The sequence below is a fragment of the Medicago sativa genome, chromosome 2, assembly GCF_051527215.1.
Source record: "Medicago sativa cultivar Bolivia chromosome 2, Bolivia_mono, whole genome shotgun sequence".
NCBI lineage: Eukaryota > Viridiplantae > Streptophyta > Magnoliopsida > Fabales > Fabaceae > Medicago > Medicago sativa.
The window spans coordinates 58,618,611-58,635,990 of record NC_140750.1 but is presented as its reverse complement, the minus strand read 5'-3'; the positions used below and the strand labels follow the sequence as shown (position 1 = coordinate 58,635,990).

Sequence of the window (17,380 nt, the reverse complement as noted above, 5' to 3'; positions counted from 1 at the left end):
TTAATTTTTTGTCGGATATGGATACCCGTGGGTATGAGTACAATCAAATTTGTGTCCATATTCATATAGTAACGGGTAGTGAAATACCCATTTATTATACTCGTAGATACCCATTTAACTACTTGCACCGTGGCCGTGACGGATTTTACCGGCGGCTATCCATGGGTATAGGTGTTTTTGCCACCCCTAAACATTTCACTATAGACCACGGGAGACTTGAGAATATATTACTAATAAAATTACAAAACAACCACCATCTCTAATTTTGACACATGGCGTCTTTTAATTCTTTTTTTAAAAAAAACTCTACAAAATTTATTATTTATTACACATGTTGGAGCATAAGTTTCTTACAATGTCGTTGGAGCATAAGTTTTTTTTTTTACACGTCAGTTGTTTGTCATTAATTAATTAGTTAATTTCTTATATCTTGTAAATAAAAAAGGGGATAACAACAATTTATTTATTATATCTTGTCAAAAAAAAAAACAATTTATTTATTATAATCTATTATAAAACATCATAAACAATATAGATATTTTTGACTAGAGAATTAATTAAATTAGTGTTTTTTAATATATGTTTCATCTGGAAGAAGCACTCAAGACTATATTGTTGTTGCTTCTGAGGCAGTTAACTTATGAGAGAAGAAAGCTTTTGGTGGCACAATTCAAATGTAGCACGCAATATAATATAGAAGAGGCATTCCCCTAGGCCCTACAAATACAATGAAAATGGTACTAGTAATTTTCCACACTATAATTTGTGGAAAATGATATGAGCCCCATGTTTTGGATTAAGAGTGAATACAGTTGTTGGAGCATGAACATAGTTAGGGGAAAGTTCAAATGAGAAACGTTGTAGAAGTTGTGACAAAACCATCTTTGCTTCTAATAAAGCAAAGTTTTGCCCCATGCACACTCTAGGACCATACCCAAATGGGAAAAAACAAACTTGGCCTTTTGTTGCTTTTGCAATTCCTTCAGAAAATCTCTCTGGATTGAACTCAGTGGCATCATCGCCCCAAATATCGCGATTGTGGTGAATTAAGAGTATTGGTAAGGAAACATGTACCCCTGCGGGGAGGGAAAGACTTCCAACTTTCACATCTTTGCGAGCTACTCGATTGAAGTAAATAACCGGTGGGTATAACCTTAGAACCTCATAGAGAATCATTGTCACCTATGATACAAAAAAAAAAAAATTATATTAAGAGTAACCACCAATAGGATTTAGTCAATAGTAACAATGACCAAAGTAACAATCACAAAATTAGTATGTGAAATTATATAGCTTGGGTGCTAAGTTAGTCCTTGAAATTAAGAAATTGACAAAAAAATCTCTAAATTTGTCAATTGTTTGTCATTTTAGTACATATGCATTACTTTCAAGGACATCTTTTGTAAACTTTCAAATTTCAAGGATTAATCAAACATTATCATATAATTTCAAGTACTTAAATGAGGTTTTCAATCGCCACCTGAGTCTAGCGCAAATGGTTGATGCATAGGGTGTGAGTATTGTAAACTCTTATATACTGAATTCGATTTTTACCCTTAAAATAACGAGTTTTAAATCAAGAGAAAGTAACGATGTGGTGCTTACTATTATAAGGCGACTTATTCCGTCACTGTTAGGCATTTGGTTCCCAAAAACTTGCAAAACTTCCTCCCTAGCTCGTGCTTGCCAATCAGGATATCTACTCAACAATATCATTGTCCAAACAAGCAGAACTGATGTGGATTCTTGTCCTCCTAGGTAGAATGCATTGCATTCCTCAAGTACTTCTTGGTCACTCATTCCAACATTCTTATTGTTTCCATTTTCTTGTATTTCTTTCTGATTTGATTCCAAAAGTATACCTAGCAAATCGTTGTTTTGGACTTCACCGGCCATCATCGCTTTCTTTCTTTTGTTGATTATAGCCATTAGTGATGCTTGGATATCTCTATCAATTTCTGTCATCCTCCTGTGTGTAGCTGTTGGTAGATACCTTCAAAAAGATCATTCCAGAATTAAAAATAAGTTTGTGGCAATCATGTTTGAACCTTGAATTTAATATGCAAAACTTAGATTGGCGAAATAACCTATTCCAATCCCTAATGTGAGCCATCTCTATGAACAGGAAATTAGCCTTTAAATTTGTCAAATCTAACAATTAGTGACATAATTTGAGACAGTTCATATATTTTTTCATCCCTAACTTCTATCAAAAATTATTTTTTTACTATGCATAAATTTTAAGTTTATTATAGTTTTGTTTGGTCTTACCTCCATCCTGGAATGTAAACGTTGCGTAGTTTCATAATAAGTTGAGCTTGTTCTTTTAGAAGTTCAAATATTCTTTGTCCTTCTTCGTAGTTGCTTCCAAACGCTGTTTTCGATATGACATCACACGTCAAAATCTGGAGAAAAGTCTTTGCATCGATTTCAATCTTTCCATCTGAAGACATCTCTTCCCATTTGCTAATCATTTCATCACAACTTTGGGAAAATATAGGTGACATGATCTGCAGCATATGAAAACATAACAAGAGTGATAAAACTTAGTATACGGAGTAAATCAAGTACCAAAAGACTGAATTCGCGAGAAAAATTATCGACAAGAGACAATTGGTCAATAATTTCGTGTCATTAATTTAATGACGAGAGAATTGGAGACAATCTATTTTTAGTCTCTTATTTTTGTCACTAATTTAATTCATTAGTATATGTTACTAAGAAAGGAAACTTATTTATAACAACATAGTCAATGGAATTAATATTCATATAACCTTCAACTTTTCTGTGTAGAAAGCAGGGTTGATAATCTTTCGATGCATTCGCCATTTTTCGCCTTCATAATTTGCAAGTCCTGTTCCCAGTAGCTTGTAAAGGGGGCTCAACTTAGGTTTCTGGAAGTCATGCATGTTGTTGAAGATTTCCTTAATTTGCTCAGGGTTTGTAATGATCACTTTGGCATTTGTACCTTCCCATAAAAAAGAATTCTTGCCTACACATAATTTTTGTTATATATCACAAAATGTTCAAGAAGTACTATACAGATAGTGACCTGAATCAAATGAGTTTGAGTTCAACTAAATACATGTGATTTTCACATTTAGATAAGTTGATTTAGTACATATAATATAGAGAAAAAAATATAGAAAATATGACATCATAAGTTATTTCCACACATGGACTCTTTCATCAAGTAAAAATGTAGAATTGTGGGTGGCTCATGGATAAAAGCAGAAACATATGAGGTTAAATTGTCCAAATTACAGCAGGAACATTGTACCAAATATAATTGGGTTGTGTAATAGCCTATGAGCAACTCAATTACCACTTCTATTAAAAAAGTTAAAAGAGAATTTTTTTTGTTTAAGGAATAAAAGAGAAATTATGTAATCTCTAAAATGCCTCACAGGATATATTCCCATATATATGTTAAAGATTCTAAAAAAGAAATTTTGTATTGGTTAAAACAATTTTTTAACTTATAAAATATTAAATGCATGATTTTTAAGACAACTTTACTATATTAAGTCCGTCAACATATGCCCTTAGGATACGTGTTAGTTTTTAACTTATAAAATATTAAATGCATGATTTTTAAGACAACTTTACTATATTAAGTCCGTCAACATATGCCCTTAGGATACGTGTTAGCATTTTCCTTAAATTAATAATATATGGTGAAGAAAAATATGTCCGTGAGTTTAACTCAGTTGACAGACAATGGCGGAGCCCTTCATGGGCTGGGGGCCACGGCCCACCCGGAAAAATTAAAAAATCAACGATTATAGGTCTATTTTGCGAGATTTTATACAATTTTGTGTCGGTTTTAGGTTTCGGTTGATCCAAATTCCCGCAAAGTAGTGTAGTGGCCCACCCGAAAAATTTAAATAATTCAATTATATATCTATTTTGCGAGATTTTATACAATTTTATGTCGATTTTAGGTTTCGGTTGATCCAAATTCCCGCAAAGTGGTGTAGTGGCCCACCCGAAAAATTTAAATAATTCAATTATAGGTCTATTTTGCGAGACTTTAAACAATTTTTCAACGGTTAATTTTAGTGGCCCACCGGAACTTTTTTCCTGGCTCCGCCACTGTTGACAAAGATATTGCATATTAGATCGGACACCCCACTTCTCCACATTTAAAATGTGTGAGCTTTAACCACTAAGCTACTTAAAAAAATATGGTGAAAAAGAAAATTGATGAAACAATATGGATGGTAGAAAATAAATTGAAGATCATATGGGAATTAAAGATGTGTACCAAATTTTTGATAAATGTGATGAATAAATGTGAAGATCTGTGGTGTCACATCTTTATCATCTGATAGAGAATTAGTGAATATTGGAGATTTAGTATTTTCCATCATCATCTTAATCATCTCCCTTGTGTCTCCAACCAAAATTCTGTAAGGATTGCCTTGAAGGCCTTGTGCTCTCAGTACCTTTTCTACTCTCTTTGGCCTTAGCCATAGCCAATTCAGTAGCTTCCATGTCCATAGAAGCACCAAAGGTGCAACTATGAGAAAGAATGTTGCAGTTGTTGAAGATACTCCCATCATCATTCTTCGTGGGATAAGAAAATGAGCAAAGATAAAGTAAAGGTGTTAAGGAAAGAGAACTAGATCTATGAATGATATTTAAGGGAGCTTGTTTCATCTTCATCACTTTAATGCCTTGTATATACATTTATAATCATACAATTTATCAAGTGGGGTTGCAAAAAAAAAATAGATATATGATGCTTCCGTCAACACTCTTCTCTATATATAAAGATGTGACACATTAACTCGAACGATCAACAATGGATGCTCTAAAACACATTAACTAGAACGATCAACCATTTTATTAATTTTTTTTTTTGTTGAAAGAATCGACCATTTTATTAATCAATATATAACTGCACACACTATATGTACCACTTTTTTTTTTATATGTACCACTTGTGTTGCTTTGGCGTAGGTGGTTGGTTTGACACTCAATGCATGTGAGTGTCATAAATTTTATAGTACTGTTTTTTTTTTTTTTTTTAAATTAAAGAAAGAGAAAATTTATTAACTAATTAGATTAAGACCAATGATATTTCAGACCAATGCCTTTAGTTTTAAAGGTTGGTGGATGGGATTAGGGGCCAAAGCCATTCCGGTTCAACAATATTTGGTTGCAAAAATAAAAAATTTAAAAGGGTGGTAGAGGAGGCTTGGAGAGATAAAAATGTTCAAGGATGGATGAACTATGTTTTGAAAGAGAAATTAAAAGGGTTGAAAGGTAGTTTAAGGGATAAGAATAGGGAGGAATATAGTGGGATGGAGGTAAGGGTGGAGAGATTGGTGGAGGAGATTAAGGGACTAGATGAGAAGGGAGAGGTTGTAGCTTTGGAAAACCGGAAAATAACCATGCGGAAAGAGAAGTAGGAATTGTGGAGAATCCTAAAGGCTAAGGATGTGTCTATTTTGCAAAGATCTATGAATACTTGGCTTCGGGAGGGGGATATGAACTCGAAGTTTTTCCACAAAAGTGTAAAATTGAGAGCTAGTAGGAATGCTATTAAGGCTTTAAGGGTGAATGATGGTTGGGTTGTTTCGCCATTCGAAGTTTGTAAAGCGGTGGTGGAGTATTTCACTACTCAAGTTTTGGTACCTTGGGAGGAGCGACCAAGACTAGATGGGGTCCCTTTTTATAATTTGTCGGGGGAGGAAAGAGATTTGTTGGTTGTTCCTTTCTCCTTGGAAGAAATTGAAAGTGGTGGTTAGAGATAATGATGAAAACAAAAGTCCCGGGCCGGATTGTTATAGTTTTGCTTTTGTGAAGGAGTTTTTAGTATATGTTAAAAGATGAGGTAAGAATTATGTATGACCAATTTATTGCTAATGAAGTGGTGCCAAAAGGTATGTTGTCTTATTTTGTGGCGTTGATCCCAAAAGTCTCTTCGCCTATGGCTTTTAAGGATTTTAGACTCATCTCGTTGCTATAAGTTACTTGCTAAGGTGTTAACGTGGGAACCGGTATTCAGTGGCGGAGCCCTTCATGGGCTGAGGTGGGCCACGGCCCACCCCCAAAAATTAAAAAATCAACGATTATAGGTCTATTTTGCGAGATTTTATACAATTTTGTGTCGGTTTTAGGTTTCGGTTGATCCAAATTCCCGCAAAGTGATGTAGTGGCCCACCCAAAAAATTTAAATAATTCAATTATAGGTCTATTTTGCGAGCTTTTATACAATTTTATATCGGTTTTAGGTTTCGGTTGATCCAAATTCCCGCAAAGTGATGTAGTGGCCCACCCGAAAAATTTAAATAATTCAATTATAGGTCTATTTTGCGAGGCTTTAAACAATTTTTCAACGGTTAATTTTAATGGCCCACCCTAGCTTTTTTTTCTAGCTCCGCCACTGCCGGTATTGGATCTTCTAAACCGGAAGTTGAATTCGTGGGGGCACAAATATATTAGTCTTGGAGTTGTTCTTACTAATTCCGTGTTGAATTCAATACCAACATTCTTTTTATAATTTTTGAAGATGTCGGTAACAGTGTGGAAAAGGTTGTTAGGATCCAAAGAGAGTTTCTTTGGGGTGGTGTGGGAGGAGGGAGGAAAACTAGTTTGGTCAAATTGAAGTCGGTGTGTCATTGATAAGTGTTTAAAGGTGATATATTTCATATAGGAGTTTAGGCATTTTAGTGACTTGTTTTGCAAGATTCTCTATGGAAAACTCCAAATATTGTGTTAATATGTCATTTATGCTTTTGAGCCTTATTCTACCCTTTTTGTGCAGGAAAATACAAGCAAGGAGCAAGAAAAGTCAAAATTCAAGGAAGCCACGCCATTAGCGTGTCCTATGCTATTAGCGTGAGGAAGAAAAGCCCAAGGTCAGAAGGATACGCCAATGGCGTACCTGGAGCGTAGCAGGCCATGAAGAACCACGCCATTAGCGTGAGATACGCTATTAGCGTAATGAGTCCAGAAAGCTACGCCATTAGCGTGGCTGGAGCGTAGAAGCAGGGCAAGGCCAACGTGGTAGCATCCCATTGGCCAGATTATAGGCCGACTTACCACGCTATTAGCGTGGCAGGCGCTATTAGCGTAGGTACAAAAACACAGGCCCATTTAAATAGCATTTTTACCTCTCTTTTAGGTCATTCACTATTCCATTGATATTTTTATACATTCTAAGAGAGAGGTCAGAGCTATTTCCAAGAGAGAAACACAAAGCAAGTGATTAAGGAGTAGATTCAACCCTAGATTCATTGAGACATCAAGGATCTTGGCATGGAATCTTCATCTTTCCTTCATTCCTTGCATTAGTTTACATGTCTATGTGTAACTATCACCTTCTTTGTAGTGTTGAGGTAACAATCAAGCTATTATGTAATCTTTTGATCTTTTAATACATAAGGTTCTAGCTTAATGATTCAATATTGTTGTTATTCTTGCTTTTAATGCTTTCAAAGAGATTCAAGATGATTTGGACACGAACTCTTGAATCTAGAACTAGAATAACAATCTATCTTATGTTATATCACTCTTGACAAGTTTGTAAACCTTTGATAATTACTTTTAATCAAGATTTTAATGCTTTCGGATACTTAATCAGGCTGGACACGGTCGATTAAGTTATCCGATCGACTTTGTTATCGTTTAAGGGATTTGGACACGAATGTTTAAACGCTAACTTAGAAATAACGATGTCGCTTTGGACACGAAGGATGTTGTAGAAATGATTGTAATAATATTGGTTATAAAGCTAGAGTCTGTTAATCGATCGAGAGATTGCTGCTGTTATGCTTGCTCGTTATCTTATACCGCAAACGAAATAGTTCGGTCTCTTCTCGTGTTTACTTTATTATCATCTATGGATATAGTGTTACAAACAAACATTTTATAAATGATACCTTAATGTGAAAGATTGTGAAAATGCTTATGATATAACGCAACTCCCTGTGGAAAACGATCATATATATACTCACGTGTACATAGTTATATGACATGTAGAAAAACTACATCAAAATGGCGCCGTTGCCGGGGAGTAGCGTATTTTATATTATAAGTTTTGAAACAATTTTGTCATGTTAAGTCAATTTTGCACAAAATTCTTTCATGCATATACTTATACACTTAAATCATTCATTATTTTTGATGCTAACCACCTGGTATAGTCTTGGTAAACTTTGTTTATGAGAGGTACCATTTCTAAAGAAGACCTTCAATTTGATCAAGAAATAGAGAAAACTGCTAGGTTACTTAAGAAGCAAGCAAAGGAAGCTAAGAGATTAGCCAGGCTGGCTCAGCCGGAATCATCTAGTTCTATTCACTCTCCTTCGGGTTCGGTTCAGACACTATCTCCGGGTGGTTCTCTACACACAACTCCACCATCATCACCGGAAAGGGAAACTATTGTAACTATGGCTAATGAAGATGAGAATGCTCTTCCAAGTTGGGTTAGTCCAAGAAGGCTTGCTAACCTTGGTAATCAAAATGCCAAGCAAGTCGAGTTGAAATCGGGGTTGATAAATTTGATAACTCAGAATCAATTCACTGGAATGGATCATGAAGACCCTTACAAGCATCTCACAAATTTCTATGTTACCGCCGGTACTCTTGGTATGAAGGAAGATGAGGAAGAACCAATGTTTTGCAAATTATTTCCTCACTCTTTGATTGGTAAGGCTAAGGAGTGGTACTTAGATCAACCTACTTCTTTGATGAAAGATTGGCCTGCATTGGAGAAAATGTTTCAAGAGAGGTTCTTTCCGGAGGATAGGCATCTTGAAGCTAAAACATCACTCACAACTTTTTCTCAAGGTCAAAGTGAGTCTCTATGTGATGCTTGGGAGCGATACAAATCTTTGCTTAGGAGCTGTCCTAAGCATGGTTATGATAGCCAGATGCAAATCTACTTATTTCGTCAAGGGCTTCAAGACATGTCCAAGACGATGCTAGATGCAAGTGCTGGAGGATCTATTGCTTTGAAAAGTCCAGCTGATGCTGTCAAAATCATTAACAAAATGGCTCTCAACACAAGAAAATCTTCTCACAACCGGAATCCTAATCAAAGGAAAGCCGGTATCCTTGAACTAGAAGCAAACGATGCAGTTTTGGCTCAAAATAAGCTTCTCACTCAACAAATAGAAGCCATGCAAAAGGAGATGAGAGCTATGCCAAAACAAATTCTTGAATCTCTCAAACAAGAAGGAGGAACATCTCAGGTTAATGCTTGTGAGCTTTGCACGGGAGATCATCCCACCGGCTTTTGTCCCACAGCCGGTTCTTTCGAAGAAGAGGTAAATTATGTGGGAAACCAACAAAGACCAAACCAACCACAACAAGCCGGAACTTCACAACAAGCTCAAAATCCGGGTACTTCCAATTTCCAAGGAAGATATCCGGCTAACCAAAACCAACAAAGACCTTGGAGAACACCTTACAACAATAATTACCAATATCCGCAATCAAACTTCTACCAACAACCTTACCCTCAATTCCAACAACCATTCAATAATCAATACCAATTCCCACCACCAAATAACCCCCAACAACCTAACAATTCCCAAAGCACCGAAGAAACCTTGAAGCAATTCATGCAAATGTGCATGGCTAACCAGAAAAACACCGACGCGTCCATCAAAGGCCTTGAAACGCAAGTTGGTCAGTTAGCACAACAAATGGCTCAAGGTCCTCCGCAAGTGGGAACTTTCACCGCTAACACTCAACCAAATCCTAAGGAGCATCACAAGGCATAGCAGTCAAAAGCTATAGCTACAAGGAGTGGTAGAGTAGTAGGTAAAGGGGTAGGTGAAGATATTGTTGTTAAAGAGAAGGATGATGAAGTTGTTATTGAGGAGGATAAAGAGAAGTTTGAGGAGGATGTTGTAGAGATAGAGAAGGAAGTGTATATAAAGAATAATGAAGAATTAGTTGAAAAAGAAAAAAATCAAAAAAGAGAACTAGTGGAACAAGAGGAGATGGAGAGGAAGAAGAAAGATGTGGGGAAAGATAAAGGGAAGAAACAAGAAGTTGAGAAGCAAGTGGTGGCTCAACGCTTACCATACCCACATGCTCCATCGAAGAAAGACAAAGAGCGGCAATATGCAAGGTTTCTTGAACTCTTCAAGAAGTTGCAAATTGATATACCATTCTCAGAAGCCTTGGAGCAAATTCCGGTCTATGCAAAATTCATGAAAGATATCCTTTCCAAGAAAAGAAGAGTCAACGATGAAGAGACAATCCAAATTGATGCCAATTGTAGTGCTATTATTCAAAGAACGTTGCCTAAGAAAGAGCAAGATCAGGGAAGAGTCACTCTACCGGTAGCTATTGGCACAACACATGTAGGTAAAGCACTACTTGATCTTGGATCAAGCATCAATCTCATGCCTTTGTCCGTTGCCAAAAGAATTGGTGACCTTTGTATAAAGCGGACTAGGATGATGTTGCAATTGGCCGACAAATCCTTTGCAAAACCACTAGGTATGGCCGAAGATGTTCTTGTAAAAGTGGACAAATTTATTTTTCCGGCTGACTTTGTGGTTATGGATGTCGAAGAAGATGAGGATGTGCCTATCTTAATGGGAAGGAATTTCATGCAAACGGCTCGGATGATGATTGATCTTGATGATAATATCATGAAGGTCAAGGTAAATGATGAAGAGGTTACTTTCAACATCTGAGAAGCCTTGAAGTACTCGAAAGACAAGGGTGCATGTTTCAAAATGGATGCAACCGAAGAAGTCATCTTGACTACTCAGAAGAAATTGCACAATAGAACACCCCTTGAGAGTGCTTTGGTGGACGCACTCAATGCTATTGATGAAGACGAAGCAAGTGCCATTGAAGAGTGTTTGAAGGAGCTAGATTCCTTGAAGGAGGTTCTTCCTAATCAAGCCATACTTGAAGATTTGAAAGAAGAATCCAAGGAAGAAGCAAAAGTTGATGACACCAAGGTAGAATTAAATGTTTTACCATCTAATTTGAAATATGTTTTTCTTGAGAAAGATGGTACAAAATCGGTGATCATTAGTAGCTCATTGTCCATCGATGAAGAAACAAAGTTGGTAAAGGTCCTCAAGGCCAACAAGGAAGCGATAGGGTGGAAGTTATCCGACTTGAAAGGGATAAGTCCATCTTATTGTATGCACAAGATTATGATGGAAGAAAATTACAAGCCGGTAGCACAACCACAACGCCGCTTAAATCCAAACATGAAAGAGGTGGTGCGAAAGGAAGTAGTGAAATTGCTTGAAGCCGGCATGATCTATCCTATCTCGGATAGTGCTTGGGTAAGCCCGGTTCAAGTAGTTCCCAAGAAAGGAGGAATGACGGTGATCACTAATGATAAAGATGAGTTGATCCCAACTAGAACCGTCACCGGATGGAGGATGTGTATAGATTATAGAAGACTCAATCAAGCAACAAGGAATGATCACTTCCCCTTGCCCTTCATGGATCAAATGCTTGAAAGACTCTCCGGTCAATCCTTTTATTGCTTCCTAGATGGTTACTCCGGTTACAATCAAATCGCCATGAACCCAGATGATCACGAGAAGACGGCTTTCACTTACCCCTTTGGTATTTTTGCTTATCGAAAAATGCCATTTGGCTTGTGTAATGCACCCGCAACTTTTCAACGGTGTGTTCAAGCAATCTTCTCCAACTTTATTGGTAAATGCATGGAGGTGTTCATGGATGATTTCTCAGTTTTCGGTTCGTCATTTGATATGTGTTTGAATAGCTTGGATACCGTGCTGAAGCGGTGTATTGAAACTAGCTTGGTGCTCAATTGGGAGAAATGCCACTTCATGGTTACCGAGGGTGTTATCCTTGGTCATAAGATTTCTGCTAAGGGTATTGAGGTAGACCAAGCAAAGGTCGATGTTATTGGAAAGCTTCCACCACCGGTGAATGTCAAAGGTGTTCGGAGTTTTCTTGGTCATGCCGGATTTTACCGGAGATTCATTAAAGACTTCTCAAAGATAGCAAAGCCTATAAGAAACTTGCTCAACAAAGATTGCAAGCATTGTGATGAATGCCAAAGAACCGGATCAATGTCAAAGAGAAATGAGATGCCTCTACAACTCATCCTTGAAGTGGAAGTGTTTGATTGTTGGGTGTTTTATCTTGGTTTTCGGGTGTCAAACATTGATTACGTTTGAACCTTTTAAACCGGTGATATCTTATTTTTTCTTGGGAAGGGAAAAAGTAAGCAAAACCCTTGAGAATCGAGGTCCGGGAGTTGTTTTCGCTACGGGAAGGTGTTAGGCACCCATAACGACTATAGTATCCTATAGGAACCGTCTTTAATTTCTACGCACGCGCTCTATTTTTAAATGCTATTTTGAAAGTGTTTTATTGAACCTAAAGGGATTCTAAGTGAAGAATTGGAGGGAGAAGAATGTTTTTGGATTTTTATTTTAGTTGAATTGAAGGAATTTTGTTCCTTGCCTACGTACCCGTTTAAGGGATCAAATCCACCGTAGTTCTCTTCCAAAAATGTTTTTGTTTTTGTTGGTTGATTTTAAGTTTGAAAATTGGAATTTTGAAGAATGGAGATTGAGAGGCCTTGAAGGCATGAGAATTTAAGAAAAGGTGAGGTTTGATTAGTCATTTTGCAAAAGAAGTCAAGTATGATTATTTTTCATTGAAATTTGATTAAGAAAACAAAAGGGAAAATACAATGGGATTTTGATCCCAAGGTTTATTTTGAAAATGGTTTGGGTGATGTTGTTCACATTTGTTTGGAAAATTGATTTTTCTAGGTTTAAAGCCTAAACATACATCTAAACATACAATCCTAAACATACATCTAAACATGCATATTCTAGCTATATACTATAGTGATGTGTGTGTATGTGTCGGTGCTTGTGTCGGTGTACATTATTAGAGTCCATTGTCCTTTACATCATACCCTAGATACATTCTATGGCCTCTTTGCCAAGAAATTAAAATTGCATAAAAGTAACGTACAAAAATTCCTAAGTTTTTACATACTAAGTCTTGACAAAACTTATAGTGCAAGAAATGAAGTGAAGCAAGGAATGAAATGGGAATGCTTATGAAGAATATGAGACATGAGATGAAATGGTTAGTAACACATGATAATATCAAAAGAAATGAAGCAAGAGAAATACTATACCATAAAGCATAGAAAATAACCCAAAATAAAGGCAAGAATGAGTGCAAATATGGCTAAAATTTGCTCATAAAGTGCAAGACTCATGTGACTTATAATCCTCACATTCCAACACATTTTTAAAGGTTTAGAATCAGATTTTGGAATGGGAATTAAGGCAACATGACTAACTTGACACTTTAGAAGCAAAATTAGGCACATTTACATTATTTATTTACACAAGTAACTTGTAAACTAAGTAACCTACCAAAATTCACAATCATGCAGCAATATTAAACACAAACAGTGGTTAAAACCCCATAGAATCAAATGGCATAGGTCACAAGTGTTCATCAAGAAAGTGGGATTGGAATCAAGCAAATTTCCATCAATTTTAGCATAAAATATCACAAAATAGCAAGAAAATTAACACCTCACCTTTTAACCAATTTTAACATGTGAAAAATATCACAAAATGCCACAAAACTATCAAGAAGCCTATATGAATTTTTTAGGAATTTTTTAAAGGTTTTAGGCTCAAGAACTTCATAATTTTTGACAAGAAATGGTAAACATTTTACAAGAAAATACTACTTATTTTTTTGATCAAGATTTAGCACATAATAACATTACAAAAATATCAAGAGAATAATCCAGAACACCTAGGAATTTGTTTAGAATTTTTTGCACAAAAATTTGACATGAGGGAGGTGTAAAAAGCAAGAAACCAGTAGAACGTGCAAGAAATAGGGGGTGTGTATAGCAAGATTCACGCAGGTAGGTGATTGGGCCTAAGAATTGCAAGGAATGGGTCGGTTTGGGGCATGGAGCGGGTTGAACCATGGGTTGAACCGGTTCGTTGGCCTATATAAGGCCTTGAACCGGTTCTGGTTCATTTCCCCTCTCCACTTCTCTCTCTAAGCCGTTGCCTAGTGAGAGAAGCTCTCACTTCTCTCTTCATGATCTTCATCTTCTACCTCTGGTTTTTCTGGAAAAATGACGAACACTGATGAAGTTTCCGACGACAGTTAGACTTCCGGTGACGGAACCACCGTGCCGGAACTTCATACTTGCATATTTTGAAAACTTTTTACACTAACGTGTTCGTCCTTCTGCCCTGAGTTCAAAAATCCACTCTATTTTTCCTAAACCTTCCTAGATCTGCGTAGATCTACGTCCAAATGTTACGGTTCCTAGGGTTTTCAAGTTTTTCAATCTTCTTTGAAATCTAACCCTAAACTGGCCTATTTTCCATGCTGATAACAGATTTGGACTCGTTTTTGCAAACTAAACGGTGAACCTTCGCGGATTTATGTGTTAGGGTTGTGATTTCAAGTTTTTTCGAATCTTTTTCACTCTTCTTCAAACGAACAAGTCTCAGGACTTGTTATCTCGCTTGATTCACCGTTTATTTTGTTCACGGACCTTCGATGAAGATTTGAAACAGAACGAGAAGGTTTTTGAGGTTTACCTGGATTTTTCTGGAGATTCGAACGATGATCCTGGGAAAAGCTTTCGATTCTTCTTCTTCTCACTCTTTCTCTGACTGTGATCGTGTGAATCTACTGGATTTGCACTTGAATTGTAGTCATCATAGTTCGATGATGATGATTCTTCGAAGAATCTCTGAGAACCTAGCACGAAATCCACTTCGATTTTGTTCAATTAGTGACTCTGGGAACTTTTAGGGTTCGCACGTGATTTAGCTAATTTCTTGCTTCCTGTGAAATTGAAATGATTCTGATGATCGTGATGGCTTTGTGACGTTGAATCTGGTGAAAATTGAAGGATTTTGTGATGAATTTGTGATTTGGAAAGGGAATTGAATCGGTTAGGGTTTGAAGATTCGTTGAATCTTCAAACTGTTCTTGATTTCTGTGGATTTCGATCTGTTTTGGTGGAGTTGGAGAAACTGAAATGTGTTTGTGGTGATTTTTGATGAGTTGGCGTGAAGTGTGTGGTTCTGCAATGATTGGGGGCCTTTTATAGGCTGCCAAGTGTACTATTGGACCAATATAAACTTGACACCTGGAAACTGATTCGGACTTGCTGGATTTTTGACAAAAGGACCTTTGTGCAATTTTGAGAACTTCAAGGACTGACCTGCAAAAATGTGAAGGACTAATCTGCAAATAAAAACTTAAAACAATAAAATTTCGAAATAGACCAAAGACTTAAAAATAAAACTTGAAATTTAAAAAAGGGACTTGGATGCAATTTTTTGGAAGTTTTGGACTAAAAAATAAAACTAAAAAAAAATAAAATTGGAATAAAAAATGGTAATTTGACTAAACGTAAAGTGAAACGACTAAAATTTGACAAAACGGACTAAAACGAACCAATGGCCTAAATGAGGTACTTTAAAGTAACCTCTCTCTGCCAAAATTTCGTGTGAAATGACCAAAATGCCCCTAGGGCTAAAACGACTGAAAATGACTCAGATGCAAATTTAAAATGGACTTTGACATAGAATTGAAATAAGGACTTATTCAAACTACTTGAAAGGACTCAAACAAAATTTTAAAAGACTGAGAGAAATTTGACATAGGAAATGACTAAAATACCCTTGCATGTAAATTTTGCAAATAACATTGAAATAAAATGCAGAGAAAGATGCAATTGATCAGAGACATATCAAATGACTTGAAATGCAAGATAAGAAGAAATGAGTTAGTATTTTTTAGGTCCAAAATTAGGGTATAACAGCTGCCCCTATTTAAGTTTCTTTGTCCGGAGGGTCAAGAGACGAAGTCTTTGATTTGACGGGACGAAGATACTTAAATATTAACATTTGCACTGCTTTTGGACATAAAAATACGTTTTCAGATTTTCAAAAACATGAATGTCATGCAATATTTTGATTATGAATGCAATACAAACAAACTGGAGTCTATGGAACCTGTCATGTCACTGGGGATTCAGGTGGACATTGACTGGGTAGACAAACCAAAGGATAGAAAAAGAGGTACAAGTTGTTCTTTGGGATCGAACTAGTCACTTGACCAAGGAATACAAGACAAGAGATAGGTGCAAGCTGTTCTTTGGGATCGAACTTGGCACTTGACCGGAAACATAGACATATAGGCAGATATGAGCTGTTCTTTGGATCGAACTTGACACTTGATTGAAGATACAAACAGATAGGCAGACACAAACTGTTCTTTGGATTGAACTGGCCGTTTGGCTGGAGACATAGACAAAAGGGTAGATACAAACTGTTCTTTGGATCGAACTCGCCGCTGGATTATCACCACATCATGTGGGTGGGTGCAAACTGTTCTTTTAGATCGAACTTGCCGTTTGACCGATAACAAAGCATAAGCTGGGTACAAACTGTTCTTCAGATTGAACTTGTCGTTTGTCCGGAAGTATAGGTATACAAGCGGGTACAAGTGGTTCTTTTTGGATCGAACCTGGCACTTGACCAGTAACAAGATACAAATTGAAAGTCTGGTTTAACAAGATACCAATTGAGGGTAAATTGTCATTGACTTGATTTGAAGGTAGACATGATCATTTTTGTTGGCCCAAGAGTAAATTGAGAGTGGATTGACATTGATTTGAATTGAATTGAAAGTTGGCATGATTTGAGAGATTGGAAGTTGAGATTGAATAGAGACATAGACATAGACATTGGATTGGAGAGTTGCAATTGAAAGAGACATTGGAAATTGAAATTGGATTGAGACATAGACGTTGACATTGGGTAGGAGAGTTGCAATTGACTTTGAGATTGGATTGGAATTGAATTGAAAGTTGGCATTGACATTGACATTGACATTGGATATTGACATTGACATTGACATTGACATTGACATTGACATTGGATATTGACATTGACATTGACATTGGATATTGACATTGGAGATTGTCATTGAAATTGGAATTGAAATTGGAGATTGACATTGAAATTGGAATTGAAATTGGAGATTGGAAATTGCTTCGAATTGTCATTGAATTGAAATTGAAATTGAGATTGCTTTGAACTTGACAGTTGAAATTGAATTGAATTTGACATTGGAATTGGAATTGAAATTGGAATTGAATTTGACAGTTGGATATGTATGTATGGTATAGCAAGATTATTGGATGTATGAGCACATAAAATGCATGATTATGCATGTATGAATGCTTGAAATGCATGATTGGTTTGCAACTTGACAGAGAAATTTCACAAAGGCAGACAAAACATTGGAAGGTTGGGCACGTAGTGGCTCGTGCTGCAACATATTCACAGGGGAAAAACCTCTTTGGGAGAGACCGTCGTTGAGAGAC

General features: G+C 36.5%; 1 protein-coding gene across 1 annotated transcript; it reads right to left on the bottom strand.

Annotated features, from left to right (window-relative positions):
- Window positions 1–655: 655 nt before the first annotated feature.
- On the bottom strand, window positions 656–4,655 carry LOC146949300 (11-oxo-beta-amyrin 30-oxidase-like). Its single transcript, XM_085745365.1, has 5 exons — window positions 4,268–4,655; window positions 2,775–2,992; window positions 2,272–2,510; window positions 1,606–1,993; window positions 656–1,182 (listed from the first exon to the last, which is right to left on the bottom strand). The coding sequence occupies exons 1-5, from the start codon at window positions 4,566–4,568 to the stop codon at window positions 757–759; spliced, it is 1,572 nt and encodes a 523-aa protein (XP_085601491.1). The 5' UTR covers window positions 4,569–4,655; the 3' UTR covers window positions 656–756.
- Between the last annotated feature and the right edge of the window lie 12,725 nt (window positions 4,656–17,380).